The sequence below is a fragment of the Argiope bruennichi genome, chromosome 3 (genome assembly GCF_947563725.1).
Source record: "Argiope bruennichi chromosome 3, qqArgBrue1.1, whole genome shotgun sequence".
In the NCBI taxonomy this organism is placed as follows: domain Eukaryota; kingdom Metazoa; phylum Arthropoda; class Arachnida; order Araneae; family Araneidae; genus Argiope; species Argiope bruennichi.
Genome location: NC_079153.1, coordinates 68,843,415 through 68,859,074, shown reverse-complemented (window position 1 = coordinate 68,859,074; position 15,660 = coordinate 68,843,415). Strand labels below are relative to the sequence as shown.

Below are 15,660 nucleotides of genomic sequence, written 5' to 3'. Positions count from 1 at the left end.
GAACCGAGTGGTAGCAGACAGACTTAAATTTGAAGAAAGGAAATTTATTCTAAAATGCTACTGGAAGTATGAAAATGCAGTAGAAGTGCAAAGACAATTTAAGAGGGAGTTTAACAAAGAACCACCTACACGAGTTACCATCACTCGAATTAGAGATAAGTTTGAAGCTGATGGAACTGTTCAGGACGTCCAACAGTTGTTCAATTGAGGGAAAACATTGAACATGAATGTACGAATATCCCAAGGGAATTATTTCATCATGTGTGCTATTTCATCGCTTCGCGTTGTCAGCAGTGTCTGCAGCAGAACGGACATCAGTTTGAGAACATGCGATAAAAAGACAATAGAATGATATTTGTAGAATCTTTTACATGTTGAAAATTATTCGAATTATAATAAACCCCAAATTTACAATTATTTAAAGTGTGTATACATTTTTTGGGACGCCATGTATATACAAAAATCGCTCGTTTAAAGTTTTAATAGGTTATTATGTGATCACATTCGATTTTATAGTGCTTATAGATAGATAGCAATAGCCTTTCAATTCTACATGATAGATATTCTAAACATGATAGAAAATGCCGTTATTCCTTTCTAAAAAAATTCGAGTTTAATAGTTAAAATGAGAATAGTTTGATTTTTTTTTTATTTTATTTAACTCGGGTTTTATATAATATTTACAAACTGACAGAAGACAATCTCGCTAAGACATGCGATTATTATAGCATTTACAGAAAGACTTCTCTTAATATTGAAAACAATAAAAAAATTAGCTCTTTTTATAGTTAAAAATATTTTAACCCAGTTCACATTTCATCCCTTAATTCCGAATCGACCAAAAAAAATTACAATATTATCGACGAATTTGTTATAAAACATGAAGGAAAATGAAATTAAAATCACTCATTGTAACCTTATTTTAATAATTTGATATGAAATAGTAATTTATAAACAATTATAATAATGAAGCAATAATTTATGTAATTTGATTTATAAATAAACTAGTATTAAAATGAAATTTCATGATAATCTAATTATTTATCATTTTATGAATTTATTAAGTCCTTGTTACATTAATTCGTGCATTGTAATACACAGCAAAATGCAATTTTTTTTTTTCGAATTAAATTTATTTCAAGGCTTCGCAAGCAATTTTGCATTATGTTCCACTTCATTCTTGCCAGTTCTGCAGATAAAACAATCAGAAACTGGGTCTTGCCCTTCCACTTTTTATCATTTTTTTAGCTATCCCTTTCCAAGTCTTTCTATATCCATTCAAATGAGTATATGAACATCTTCAATTAATAATTAAACATTTCGTATTCGTAAGAATTTGTGCGATTGAATGGTGCTATTTATGTTATTTTAATAGAGTGATTAAACGAAAATTCTCATATTTTTTTGAGAATGGTAGAATGATCATTATTAAAGAAAGGAAAGGGAAGAAAAGGAAGACATTAGAGCTTAAAGTTAAAATTGCTTAAAAGGAAAGTTTGGTAACTCCAAAAGATTCTTTTGGAGTTACCAAACCTTTCCCAACCTTATATAAGATTAGGCCTTCACAAACAATTTATTAGGACTTATGTGAATGCTTCAAGTAACTTCGTGAACAGATCATTGACTTATTCTGAATAAAACTGAAAGATGGGATTTTGTAGGACCTGATATCAGAAATTTGATAAAGATGGAAATTTCTTAATAAAAATGAATATAAACGAGAGAAAAACCTGGAAAGCTGAATCTTTTGAATAATGTTTCGGAAATTTCGTTAAAATCGCGGTTAGCTGTAGTAGGTGCATGGTGACATAATCAACAGGCTTCAATAACAAATAATGACGTTTATTAGCATGAAGGCACAAATACTATATAGATGACCAAATAAGTTTAGAAGTACTTGTCGCTGACTATTGTGCGACTGACTTCGGCTAGGACTGCCAGCCTTTTACAGCTTCCAGAGCAGGGTACAGATGGTTCTCGAAAAATTCAACATAATTCGCCTCTTACTGGTCCTCTCACCAAAATTCCTGAAGATTCAAGCATCATCCAGTTTTGTCACTAAACCCAGGAGTCATTGGTCCGGCATTTTTCAGTATTCAATAGAGCTGTCCGTAAAACTATATTTTCTAAGATGGCAACGTTAAAAGCAACGTTACAGATTCCTAACAATATCAGTGTGACCCCTCCCCCCCAACTACAAATCTTCTGCAAAAGAAATGTTAACAGATATCAATATATTAGGATATAATATGAACTTAAGAATTCATTTTCTACACTCGCGGTTTATTATTTTAAAAATTTAGGCGCAGTTAGCTTGGGTTTAGGTGAAAGATTCTATGAAGGCATCATAGAAGTGGAAATGTGATTTCAAAGAAGATGGAAATTAATACTTTTGATGACAATAGTAAGATGCTGAAAAGTGACGATATAAGAGAAGTCACAAGAAGAAGCGTGATAAAATAAAAATTAAAATATCAAAATATTTTGTTTTGAGTTATTTCCCACAAGATACAAATTCATTTTGTAAAGGGGGGAAATACCCTCACAAGATGCAGAACAATAAACTAATACTTTCCATATTTGAAAGCTAGTTTTTGAAAGCTAGTCTGATTGACGTCAAGTATGGAAGAAAACAAGAAAACTGACCTCAAAAAAATGTGTTAGTGTTGCTGAAAGAGGAATCTGAAGATGATTGTCTTGATTCTTTTCAATAAGAAACAGAGGTTGTGGAGATGGAGGAAGTAACATCTTGAAGCATTCATGTTTAATTTTTTCGGTATATATGTGTATCTTTTGATTAATTATGTTGAAGTTACTAAAATGAATGACTATTATTCTTTCGTTGGAGAGACTAATGAAACTGGTGGAGTTCAGGCGAAGGCGATAAGTTTGAAGACCAACAAACTGACTAAATCAAAATTTATTCTGGTGATTAATGATAGTTTATAAATACTGGGATTCAGATAAAAGTTAGATATCAGACCTAATCAGTTTTTCAGATGGCACAAGTCAAGAGACAAATTAATTGAATTGGTAATAAACGTTCTTCTTGGAACTGGAGTTTCAGTTTCTACTACTAATTTGAATTACTAATACTCATTTACTTTAAAACAAGTTTCTGAATCTAAGTTAGGTGAAAAAATACGTTGAAAGAAAATCGGCATAATTAAAAAGATAACTTTTCAAATTTTAAAACAGTATAATAATCGTTTTGTGCAATAATATTTTCGGAAATTATAGCAGAAAAGGCACCAAAATATCTCTCAATTTCATTGATCAAAATTTTTTTAAAATGCTCGAAGATGCATATTTCAAACCTTCAAATGCCCAAACTTGTATCAAATTTCAAAGTATCAAACTTGGAAGCACAAATTCATATCTTCTCTTCCATGGAGGGCGATAGTAGCCCAAAAGAAAATGGGAGTTAAGATAGTCAAGATGGTGACAATGACGTTCTTACCTATCTAAGATATTAATGTCTTAACATGCCTGAATTAGTAGATATACATATTAGCTGTACAATTACAGTAGGATTTGCAGTCAACGAAGATCGAAAAGTAAAATTCAGAAATGTATAAGTCAACCATCTAACTCTCCGACCCGCCACGAAGGCACACGGATTTAAACCATAAAAACTGAATGACCGGACCGCCGCAACAGCAACATTGGCGGGAACTGTGGTTGAGTCCTACGGACCGTCACCGGCCACGGTACAACCCTCCCCGAAGAAAGTACGTCCCGTCATCGATGGGAGGAGTCAGATCCCCCACCTATTAGTGTACCCTCCAAGGTGACGAGATCAAGCCACCATGCCGAAAGCCTCTCATCCTCATTTCGAGGTGCCCCCCGGGGGTTTCCATAAATGTATAACCAAAAGTTCTGGTTTCAAATCGATACTAGATCCTTACTCGAAATTGTGGGTAAGAGTACAGAAATTTTTAATTATTTTTCTTTCAATGCATTTGGCTGAGTGTTGGCTCAGTTCAAAAATCCATTAACTATCTTTAAAAAAAAGTAATTGGCTACACATCACTAATCGAGGGAATCCGACATTAACAAGTTGTTAAAACTCAAAAATCTGATTAATTTTTTGTTTCATTTCAAATTAACCAACCAGCTGATTTAAAAAGAATATTGGTCGTATTTAATTCCAATATAATCACTCATATAGAGCTTTATGTCCGTCACTTCGTTAAATTAGCAAATGAAGCTACATTATTTTAATAGCCTTACCTTTTTTCTGTTCATTCTGCAAATGAAATACCTTAATGACTTGAAGTTCCATGAAATCATAGTGCTATTAAAAATTCAAATAAATGATTCATCTATCTTCTAAATTCAGCTGTATTGTAAATTCACTTATTTTATTTGGGCTGTAAATTACATAGATATTAAACAGAATCCGTCTTCAGTTTCCAACAATGGAAAAAAATAACGCAATTAAATAAATAGTTGAAACAAAGAAAACTGATTTGGGATTCACTCGCAACAATGAAAATTTTGTTATAAAAATATTTAAAAATATGCTTAAAGTTAATTAAATCTAAACTAAAGAATTCTACAGCAACTACGCAGATATTGAATAGAATCCTTCTTTCTTAATTTTCAACAATGGTAGAAAAGCACACGATGAAATATTTCAAGAAACAATGGAAACGATTTGGGTTTCATTCACAACAATGAAAATATTGTTGTAAGTCAGCCATCTAACTCTCCGACCTGACACGAAGGCACACGGATTTAAACCATAAAAACTGAATGATCGGACCGCCGCAACAGCAACATTGGAGGGAACTGTGGTTGAGTCCTAAGGGCCTGTTGAGTGCCATCACACACACACACACACACACACACACACACACACACACACACACACGCATAGACTCACACACGCACGCCCACACATACACACGCACGCGCACACATACACACGCACGCACGCACAAACACATACACACACACACACACACACACACAGACACCTTTCTTAAAAGTAAAGATAATATTTATATAATTCAGAGTGTATTTTTTAAAATATGAATATTTTAAATTCTTAGCAATAGACTTTCTGTGGATTTCCATTGACTTTCCTTTGCACAATTTGTATATGAAAAAATAAAAATAGTTTCTCTGACATGGACGAATGAAAATCATTCATGCGGTATCGACCTAAATAGTCCGTAACAACTCACGCAGTCGTTAAATACTACTAATGACTGGTAGGCTTATTTTATTCCATTTCCTTCATGGATGCTTTTTACTTCCCTCGTTCTTTTAACCTTTCAATAGCGTCCAGTTATCACTCAATACATTTACCACATAAAGGTTTACATGTTTAAACTGGTGGCTCTTCAGTTCGGGGCTGCGATCAATTTTTCCAAAATTGCAATTCACAAATCTCAACTAATAATAAAGATAAATGATTGTGCGTCTGTGTATCTGTATAATTATCCTATTTCGCTGACATATACTTAGTGGATATGTGTACTTATTTTTTAAAGTTTTTTTTAAATTTTAATTAATCAAAAAATTAGGCAAAATTTCGGCTTTTTTTTCGCTATACGTTCCAAAAATAGGAGTACTAAAATGATCTTTACTTCATCTTAAAATTAAAAAAACTTCATTAAGTGTATTTTACAGCAATATATTTCATTGTTGAAGTGAAATTCAAATTGTTTTCATTATTTATTTCATACAAGTTTTCTTATCTATTGTTGAACATTCGTCTTATTTTCCGGGCTACGGTGACAAGGTCACGACTTCGGAACCGGAGAATTTCAGGTTCGAGACTCGATTCCACCGAAGAAACGTCGTGTAAGCGGATCTGGTGCATGCTAAATATGTCGGGCCCAAAAGTTCTCTTGCTGGTGTGGTGTGGAAGATTGAAGAGGGGATGCCAGCTCAGGTATTGTCCTCGTCATCTGACAGAGGTTCAAAATTACGAAGTCCGTCTCAAAATAGCCCTAGTGCTGCTTTAAAACGGGACATTAATAACTAAACTCGGCTTATTTTCCTGGTTGAGTTGGTTTTTAGCGTAATTGTCGTAATTAAATTTTATTTTACTTATAATTACAGTTTAACTTCTAAATCAAACAACAGTGAACTTAATAAAAATGCGTCCACTTTTAAATACTGCTGTTCTTTCCTGTAATATGATTGCAAGTATGCAGATACAAACAAAACAATATGGAAATGCATAGCACAAGAATAGAACTGCGTAAAGTTTCTAAGCTAGCATGAACTATATGTCTATCAAAATATGAAATTTGAAAATATCTTGCTGAGAAATTCATTAAAACAAAAGTTTACAAAATATTTAATTGAATTTTTTTGCCAACCGTTTAATTTCGAGGGACCTTTTTGTTGCCAAAATCGGCAGGCATCCAATAAACAAGCATTTATTTTCATACTACATATTAAGCTTTCTTCAGTTTACTAAACTTTATTCAATTAGATAACTCTTTTGATAAGCAATCCTAAAAGAAATTTATCCTTAGAAGAGTTCCAGCAAGAATGCTCTGGAAGGCATAATGTTTTTTTTTTTTCCCTCTTTTTCCACCCAAATAAACATTGAAGTGCAAGGCTAAAAATACAGCATTTATATTTTTGTTCAAAAATAATAAATTTCATACTGCAATTTTACTCATAATAGCCTTAATAAAAACAAGATTAAATTGTATTCGAAATATATAAAGCTGAAAATATTGGTTATGCATTATCTGTGCAGTTATGAGAAATCAGCATCGCAAAAGACATCATAAAAGTTGAAATAGATCTATTCATGGGAAATACCTTAAATATAGCGCCACCTAGGAAAAGAGACTTTCCTAGACATCAAAGTGACTTTGGAGCGATTACTTTGAAACGACCGTTTACACAAAGTCGCCGTGGAAGTTCGCCCGATGAAAAGGCGACCTTCAGAGGCGACAGAAAAAAATATGGTCAGAATCAGATATCGCGCCAATGCAATGGCGATATCGCGGAAGTAGGGGCGAGTTTTATCGTTGAGATCACTGGCCAATCATTTAGCGATTATTCTTGCTGCTTGGGAATCAATCAGATAATTGATTCGTAATGGCATTCTGATGTCTTGGAATTCGAGTCCTTTAGGAAGGTTTCATGCACATAGTAAACTAAACACGTGTAAGGGTATCGAAAAAAAAAACAAAAAAAAAAAAAACCGTGAGAAAATTGCAAAATTCAAATTACGCATAAAGTATTAGAAATTGAGCACTAACAATTCTTCCGGTCAACCAGTTTGTAGTTACGCTTCAAATGTTGACAGTCATCTAACTGATACTATTATAGAAGTCTTAACTAGTTCATTATACTATGTATCTTTCTAATTTTCTGTCTGCCCAAATAAAATTTGAGGTTTAAAAAAAGAGAAATGATTAAACTATAATTAATACAAAAAATGTAGCAAATATAAAAAAAAAAAACTAAAAACTAAAATGTAACAAATACAAAAATTAAATATATATATATGAGTACAGAAAACAGAAAAAAAAAAGATTTTTAAGAAATTGCCAAAATTCAGTACAAATTCTCACGATTATTAAATTAGTATCACTAAAAAAAAAAAAAAAATTTAAAATTTTGAAACAGTGCAAAATTTATTCATTCATGTGCAGTAATATTTTCTGAATTGACACGGAAAAAAGTCAAAATTTAGCTTAATTTTTAATGAATTAAAATTCTAACTAAAATATATATAAAAAAAATCGCTCCGAGGTGCACATTTACATCCTCCAAATTATATATTTGCCAAATTTGTTAGCTGTAAGTCAGATGATCTGACCTGTAGTACACCAACACACAGACACGCACAAACTAACGCACATTCATCTTCATTAATAGTATCGATAAAGGTGTATGCGTGTGCGCATTCATGTGTGTGTGTGTATGTGTGTTGGATTTCTACAAGTCAGACCGTTTGACCTATAGCTACCAAATTTGGCACATGCATACCTTGGTGGTCAGAAATGTGAACCTCGGAATGGTTTCTTTATTTTTCTTTTTTTTAAAATTTTAATTAGAAATTTAATTTATTAAAAATTAAGCTGAATTTTGGCATTTTTCAGCAATGTCTTCTAAAATTATAATAATAGAAAAATAAGTTTTACATCATTTTAAAATTTAAAAAAATACCTTTTTCGTGTTACCATTTTAATAGTTAAGCGAACTTTTGCTGAATTTTGGTAGTTTTTTTAAATTGATTGCTGATTCTTTTTGCATTGTTGAAAGCTAGAGACCACAGATTCTATTTAATATATGTTTAGTTTACAAGTCGTTTAAAAAAAATGAAGTTACAATAACACGAAATTTAGAAAATGGATGAGCTGGAATATTTGCGTTTATAACAGCACCACGATGTATGTCATGACCGATTTCCATGAAAAAGGTTCATGTACACGATAAACAGAGCATGTGTAGGAGACAATTAAAACAACACCGCTTTAATGTCTGATAATTTTGCGAATTTATCGGCATGGAGTTATATCTAAACGATTTAAGGAAAGCTAAAATTCCATGTTGTCAGCGAACCAACTAATCAACAAAGGCGATTAGCATTAAATAAAAAGGAAGGTCATACTGATGCGATTAAATCTGAGTGAATTATGAAAATTTGATTATATGACACTCATAGGCAGTCTTCAAAGAAGGTGCGAAAATTAGCGCCCAGAATTTCTTCAAAGCTGATTGATCTAAAATTATGAAAATGTTGATAAATTTTTATTAATTCTAATTTTTCTTAATTCTAAATTTTATTAATTCTTTGAGGTATTGCATAATAATGAATATTATTTTGCAGTGCATATAAGACCTCAATGCCGAACAATTTTGTTTCCTGTACTCATAATAATAATAATAATGCTTGGCTTTAGCAAAAAATGTTTTTGTATTAATTGAAGTTTAATCACTTACACTTTAATTTAAAGTTCAAATTTCCCGGAAGCTGACAGAAAATTAGAGAGATGGTACAATGAACAGAATGGCTTACGACTTCTTTAATAATATCATTTATATGACTAAAAAAATTTAGAGCACAAAAATATTTTGCAGAAGAAGCTATAAAGAGATCAAATTATATAAAATTAAAAATTTTAGCGAGTATTAATCCTAGTGAATTAGCTAATTGTCAAACGCGGCTAGTTATTTCATAAAATATTTAACAGCGTGATTTTCATTGATTGTTGAAAGTTATGATAGAATAATGCTGTTATTTATTTGGGCAATTTACATCAGGAATCAGAAAGTGAATGTTCCTTCGTGAGAAAGATAATGTACAATTAGAAAAACAGTTGTCTCAATATTTCCTTAGGGAAGGGTGTACCGTGGCCGGTGATGGCCCTTAGGACTCAGCCACAGTTCCCGCCAGTGTTGCTGTTGCGGCGGTTCGGCCATTCAAGGTTTTCCGTGTGCCTTCCAGCGAGGTGGAGTGTCTAGTTTATGGCTACCCCAATAGTTATGTTTTTAAAGGCACTATGATAAATTAACATAGCTTTAAAGCTCTTTGATACTTAAAATTCATTTCTTGAAGAAATCATGAACATCAACTCAAGCAAAATAGATTTAATGGAAATCAAATATAACCATTTTCCAGGAGAACTAAGTGGCCACCAACGACGGCAATCAATCAGCCATCTTACAACGCGCAGAAAGCGATATTGTGTATCTTTCAGCACTAAAAATGTCCAAACACATAAATTCTTATTTTTCTGTTGTACTAAAGTTTCGCAAAAAAAAAAGAAGAAAAAAATACTCCCATATTATCCATTTAAATTATTTCATCGGTTGTATTAGTTTGACTTTATTTATACCCGCATGCACCTGTATACTCAAAAGCGCAACTAAATGGTTTAAATTTGGCATGTGATCTTCGCAGATGATTATAGGAATTTGAAAATATCAGATTCTTTCCAGAATAGACTGACTCTCTATGCTTATGCCTGTGAACACAGTTAAATAAAAAATATAATAACCGAGGTAGATGAAATTTGGCATGATGTATTTATAACAACAATATTTGAGAATAAATCCATCAACTGGAAGGCTGTATGTCTGATTCCTAACACTTCTGGTTATTATGAAAAGCTTTACATCGAACTTATTTCAAATTCTATATTCCATATGATTGCGCATGTGCATTTCCTTATCGCAGTGAAGGGAAAAAAATGGCCTCCTGATTATCACAGAAATAAAATCAAAACAGTTTTGTTAACTTAAAAGAATAGGTTTTCAGATAAGGCATTACATGAAATATGATTTTCAATCGAAAATAGGTTCCGAAAGTAGGCGGATATTTTAAAAAGAACAGAGGATAAAATTTGAAATCAAGAAACAATTCGGTTTGAGAACATAACATTAAGATTAGAATAGAGATTAGAAAATACCGAATACTGATATTTGAAACAAAACTATATCAGTGAATTTTTAAATGTATTAAGAACATTTTAGGAGTAACTAATTGGTATATTTAGCATTACTCGAGATTAAAATCCTTTCATGTATAGTATTTTTAACGCAGAAAATATTTTTTGATAAATCATTATAATATACAAAATGCTTTTCAAGATATTAAAAAAATGACGGCAGAGTAGCTCACAGTCTCAACATTTCCCAGCAAAAGAGCGAGTACCTTTAAAATTCTTTATTTCAAAATCATTTGCGTTAAATTTTCTTTAAAAAAATTAATAACCATTGTAGAGAAATTACACAAAAATAAAGTTAATATCGCTAAAAAAGTAATTTTAAAAAAATTTAAACGGTGTACATTTTTTTTGGAATAATGTCATCCGTAGAAGTTTTAGTATGAAAAAAGATAAAGTATTAGTTAATTTTTTTAAAAACTAAATTTAAGATTAGTTAAGCCGTTGTTGTCGTCAAACATCTGTTTCATTTGTTCACAAGAGCTTTACTTTTCTACCTCCCGTTTGAGGAATTGACATATGTCTGTTTTCAGGCATTGTGTTAAGTTACTCCTTTGTAATAAAGGAAAAGTTGCCTAAAAGATAGAAATTAAAATGAAATAGAAATTAAAAAAAAAAAATAGTTGTAGAGTAATTTAAGGATAACATTAATATTAATGAGATAATTTTCATTAAAAATTAATAATAATTAAAATAAATATTATACAGAAATTTTGAGTTTTCGGATGATTTAAAAATATTTCTTCTGGAATAATACTCCTTGAAGTTATTGTGGGAAAAAGAAAAAATTTGTTCAATTTCTAATTAACTGAATTAATTTTTTTGAATGTTTTGAAGTTCGATAATATTCTTTCTCTTGTCTTAAAAGTCCTTCCGTGGTGTGGTGTGGAAATTTGAAGAGAGGTTACCAGCTCATGTGTCGTCCTCGCCATCTGATCGTGGTTCAAAAGTACGAGATCCGTCCCAAAATAGCCCTAGTTTGCTTTGAAATGGGGCGTTAATATAACTAACTAAACTAACTCTGTATTAAATTTGATTGAATTCGATCCAATTGTCTTAGGATGACAACTGAAACATATACATACATACAGAACCACAATGATTTTTATTGATATTAAGATTGTCTGGGTGAAATTAATCGCTTTATAGCTTTTACTGTACTTTTATGTCATGGCTTAGATAATAGAAGAAAAAAAATGTTTTAATTGTTGATGGAGGATTCAGGATTGCCTTATCAAATTGGTTCTTTGGGTTGTAGCCCAGAAGTACCATTCACCCAAAGCACCACAAAATTAATATTGATTTTATTTTAATTTTGAACCAAAAAATTATTTATAATTTTAATTAATATATTAGAAATAAAATTATGATTATGGATTGTAATTAGACATTTATTGATTTTATAATATTTTGTAAATATGAATATCAGTTCAAAAAGTATGCATAAATATTCAGTGAAAAAATGTAATTGAAGACTATGTATATAATAGAAACTTTCATTATCATTGACAAAGTAGGTAGATGCGTGCTGTTAATTAACATTATACTGGTGTGTCAGATTAAGAATAAATGCATGATTTTGTAACAATTAAATAATAACTTTTAAAAACTTTGATAAAATATAATATATCTATTTAAAATGTCTATCCTAATCAAGGCCTCACAGCTTATTTCTAAAACATTGGAGATTTATATTTTGAATTTCTAAAACATGCTACTGAAAAATATAAATTAATTAAAAAGTCTTAATTTTATAAGTTATACAAGTCATATTTAGTAAAATATTGTTAACATACTAGTACTTAAAAAATTCAATGTTTAATGACTAAAATTGATTGAATAATATCTGTTTAAAATAAATGAGGAAGTATAAATTTATTTTGGGGAATATTTTTCAGTTTTTGAAAATATAAAATGTTTGAATGAAGTTTAAAATGTCATAGCATTTTTCTATTTATTTAGATATTCCATTGAAAAGCATAAAACAAATTTCATCCTGTATGCAAAATAATAATAGCAGCACAATTCATACAGTAAACAAGATAAAAATAATGAAATCAATTCATATAAAAATGAAATATTATTTAAAAAAACATTTATAATATACAGTTTTTATAACTTGAAACAAAAGTTACTTCACTGTAATTTTTTCTCAAAATGACTTCATTGTAATTTTTTCTCAACTAAAAACAAAAATATTTTGCAAAACAAATTTGCGATCATTATGCAACATTGTTAGTATACTAATATTTCCTATCTATTTTTTATTTATTCTATCCTCTTTCAGAGAATTTATTTTTGGAATAATCCCAAACCTAGGGATATAATAATCACTGTGATCTGAGGAAAGGAAAAAGGCTTTGCAGATACAAAAGTGATTTATTTTAAGGAAAAAAAATAATAAAAAGGGGACAAATTAACATTTACTATCCAGGGACTGCTAAGTCTCTAATTACAACTCTGATCTAACTGACTCCTCCCGCTGGTGTGGTGTGGAGAGGGGGGTGCCAGCTCATGTGTTGTCCTCGTCATCTGACCGTGGTTCAAAATTACGAGGTCCGTCTCAAAGTAGCCCTAGTGTTGCTTTACAACGGGATGTTAATATAACTAAACTAAACTAAACTGATCTAACTGACTTAAATGTGCTTCTCATAATCCAATGATGTTATTTCACAAATGCAATGATCAAAAGATATATACAGCTGAAAGGATTTATGAGCAGGTAACTTGTCAAACTAAAACCATATTCTAGGTAAATCTCTCTGCAAAATGGATTCCTTCAAACCAGAAAATAGTCCAGATTTTCTAACCCAAAAATGATGCTTGACTTCAAATTTCAATTCATTAAGATTTTCCAAGTAAAAAAAAAAATTCTATTAGGTTTTTTTTTATTTGAAATATTTTTACGTATAATTTTCATTTCTATCCAATTTCTAATGAGATATATTTAATTGTACCCTGTATTAAATCCATCCTTTATTTTGTGGAAATCTTTGCTAATTAAATTTTTATAATATACGAGTCCTTTGCTCAATAGCTAATCAAGAGACTTCATTTCATGATTTTAAGTTAGTACCTGAAAATACATAGATATTTCCCTTAGCCATAAATCAATAGAACAATAATTTAATGCACATTTATTTAGTTACATATGTAAACAAATTACATTTCATAAATTCCTCCAAAAATATTAATTCTAGGTACTTTCATATTTTTTTTATAACCTTCAGGAGAATTGACACTTTGAATATACAATATAGCAGAATTTCTAGAAGCAAGTAAATAATTTTTTTGTTTCATATTGAGCAAAATATTATCAGACTTGAGACAATTTTCCAAATAACTTAAAAAAATAAATTATACAAAGAAACAAAACAATTTCCAATATTAACACACACACACACACACAAAAGAAAATTTCAAGATAATCCATGAATACATTTATTTTTTCTTTTAAATATATTATTTATTTACAGAAACCATAGTATAAAAGTTTTTACTACAGTAAAATATAAGAAATGTTAATCTCATTTTTTTATTCATAATTCAATTAGTATATAAAATTAACTAGAATCCAGCTAATTGAGTCAGAAATTAAGAATTTACTAAATTGAATCTTAGATGAAATTAAAAGAAAACTAATATATTGAATCATTACATGAAAACAACACAGATAATATAATTACATAAAGCAATAAGAAATACTAGCACAAAAAAAAGAAGAAAAAAATACTGTACTATATTTTCCCCATAATTGATTAATCACAATTTTATACTTGCACACAACCTTTCTAATCAAGGAGCCGTTATTGAAAAAAAAAAAAAAATGTTGCTCTAAGCATTGCAATAAGCTCTAAACATAAGAAATTCGACAGCAGGATTTAAAAAAACTTGACAGCCACTGGATATAAACAATATAGATCCTGGCATTAAATCTCCTTCTTCATTTTCATATTTATAAGAACCCTTTCCTTTCACAACAAGTAACACAGATGCAGTTTGAAGAATTTTCAGTATATATGATGTTTCTTGCTTCTTGAGTTCAATTGAATCAACAACAAATTCAGGAACTGGTGGATCAAATATTTTTACATATGGATCTTCAGGATCACAGATAGGTAAAAACTTATTTTCTTCACTTTTATTACAATCATACATCAGAATATCACATAATGTATTAACATCTCTGAACTTTGGAGTTAATCCAGCTCTAACAACATTGTCAGAACATGCCATACATTCAATACAATCACCAGAAAGATATGCATGTGGCACATTTGCCGCTAAAAAAATTGCTTCACCTGGCTTCAACTTCAAATAATTAAGAAAAAATAGACAAAAACAACCAATGTCTCCTGGATATTGATCATATGTCCTAAGAAACAAATCATGAATAGATTCACATAGTGGATTTTTAAATTGCTTCTGTTTAAAATATTCTAAAATTTGCAATAATATTGGCTGAAATGTTTTTGGCGAGCATGTCATAATGGCAGTAAATAAAGGTTTTAATGCATCGTTATTTTTAGAATTTAAAAACATTTCCACAATTTTCGAATCGACGATTTTTTGAAATTCAGGTATTTCAACAAAAAAAGTTTGTATTTCACATAATGGACGGAAACCACATAAAGCTTCAAAATTAGTCAAAGCTATTGCCATTTCTGGTTTGTGATTATCATCTGGATATTTATCGGGATACATCTGATGGAGCTTTTCAGCGGTTTTTTTATTGGGATGTGCTTGAATGGAAAGAGCTTTATTCACCGATAATACTTTAAAAAGAAATGGCAATCCTGCTATATGGCTAAATGCTTTTCTAATGTTATCCCCAAGACACTGAGGATTCTCTAAAAGCCATTCTTTTAGTTTTATATTTTTAAGAGTTGGGATGAGGGCAGGACCAGAATCATGAGTGCCTATCCACATTTCAGCATAAGGAGTCTTTTCATCAACTCTAAAATTATTGCATCCTTCCTTTTGTAACTGTGCTACAACACTTTGCATTCCCACTTTACCCCAATCATAATTTTTGATTGCTGCCTGAATTTTAAAAACTTGCGCCATCATAGAATGCAGTTAGGACAGACAGACAACTTACTGAAATTTGACATTGATAACATTTTCAATAACGAAACCCGATTTCCCGTCTTCAATACCTTTACGGATACAGTTAAGACAATATTTAACAAGTTGTGAAAGCTAATTATAAAGCAATTAATTTATT

General features: G+C 30.5%; 1 protein-coding gene across 1 annotated transcript; it reads right to left on the bottom strand.

Annotated features, from left to right (window-relative positions):
- Positions 1-12,602: 12,602 nt before the first annotated feature.
- Positions 12,603-15,576, bottom strand: LOC129964024 (mannose-6-phosphate isomerase-like). The gene has a single exon (XM_056078686.1). The coding sequence runs from the start codon at positions 15,501-15,503 to the stop codon at positions 14,268-14,270; it is 1,236 nt and encodes a 411-aa protein (XP_055934661.1). The 5' UTR covers positions 15,504-15,576; the 3' UTR covers positions 12,603-14,267.
- Positions 15,577-15,660: the final 84 nt, after the last annotated feature.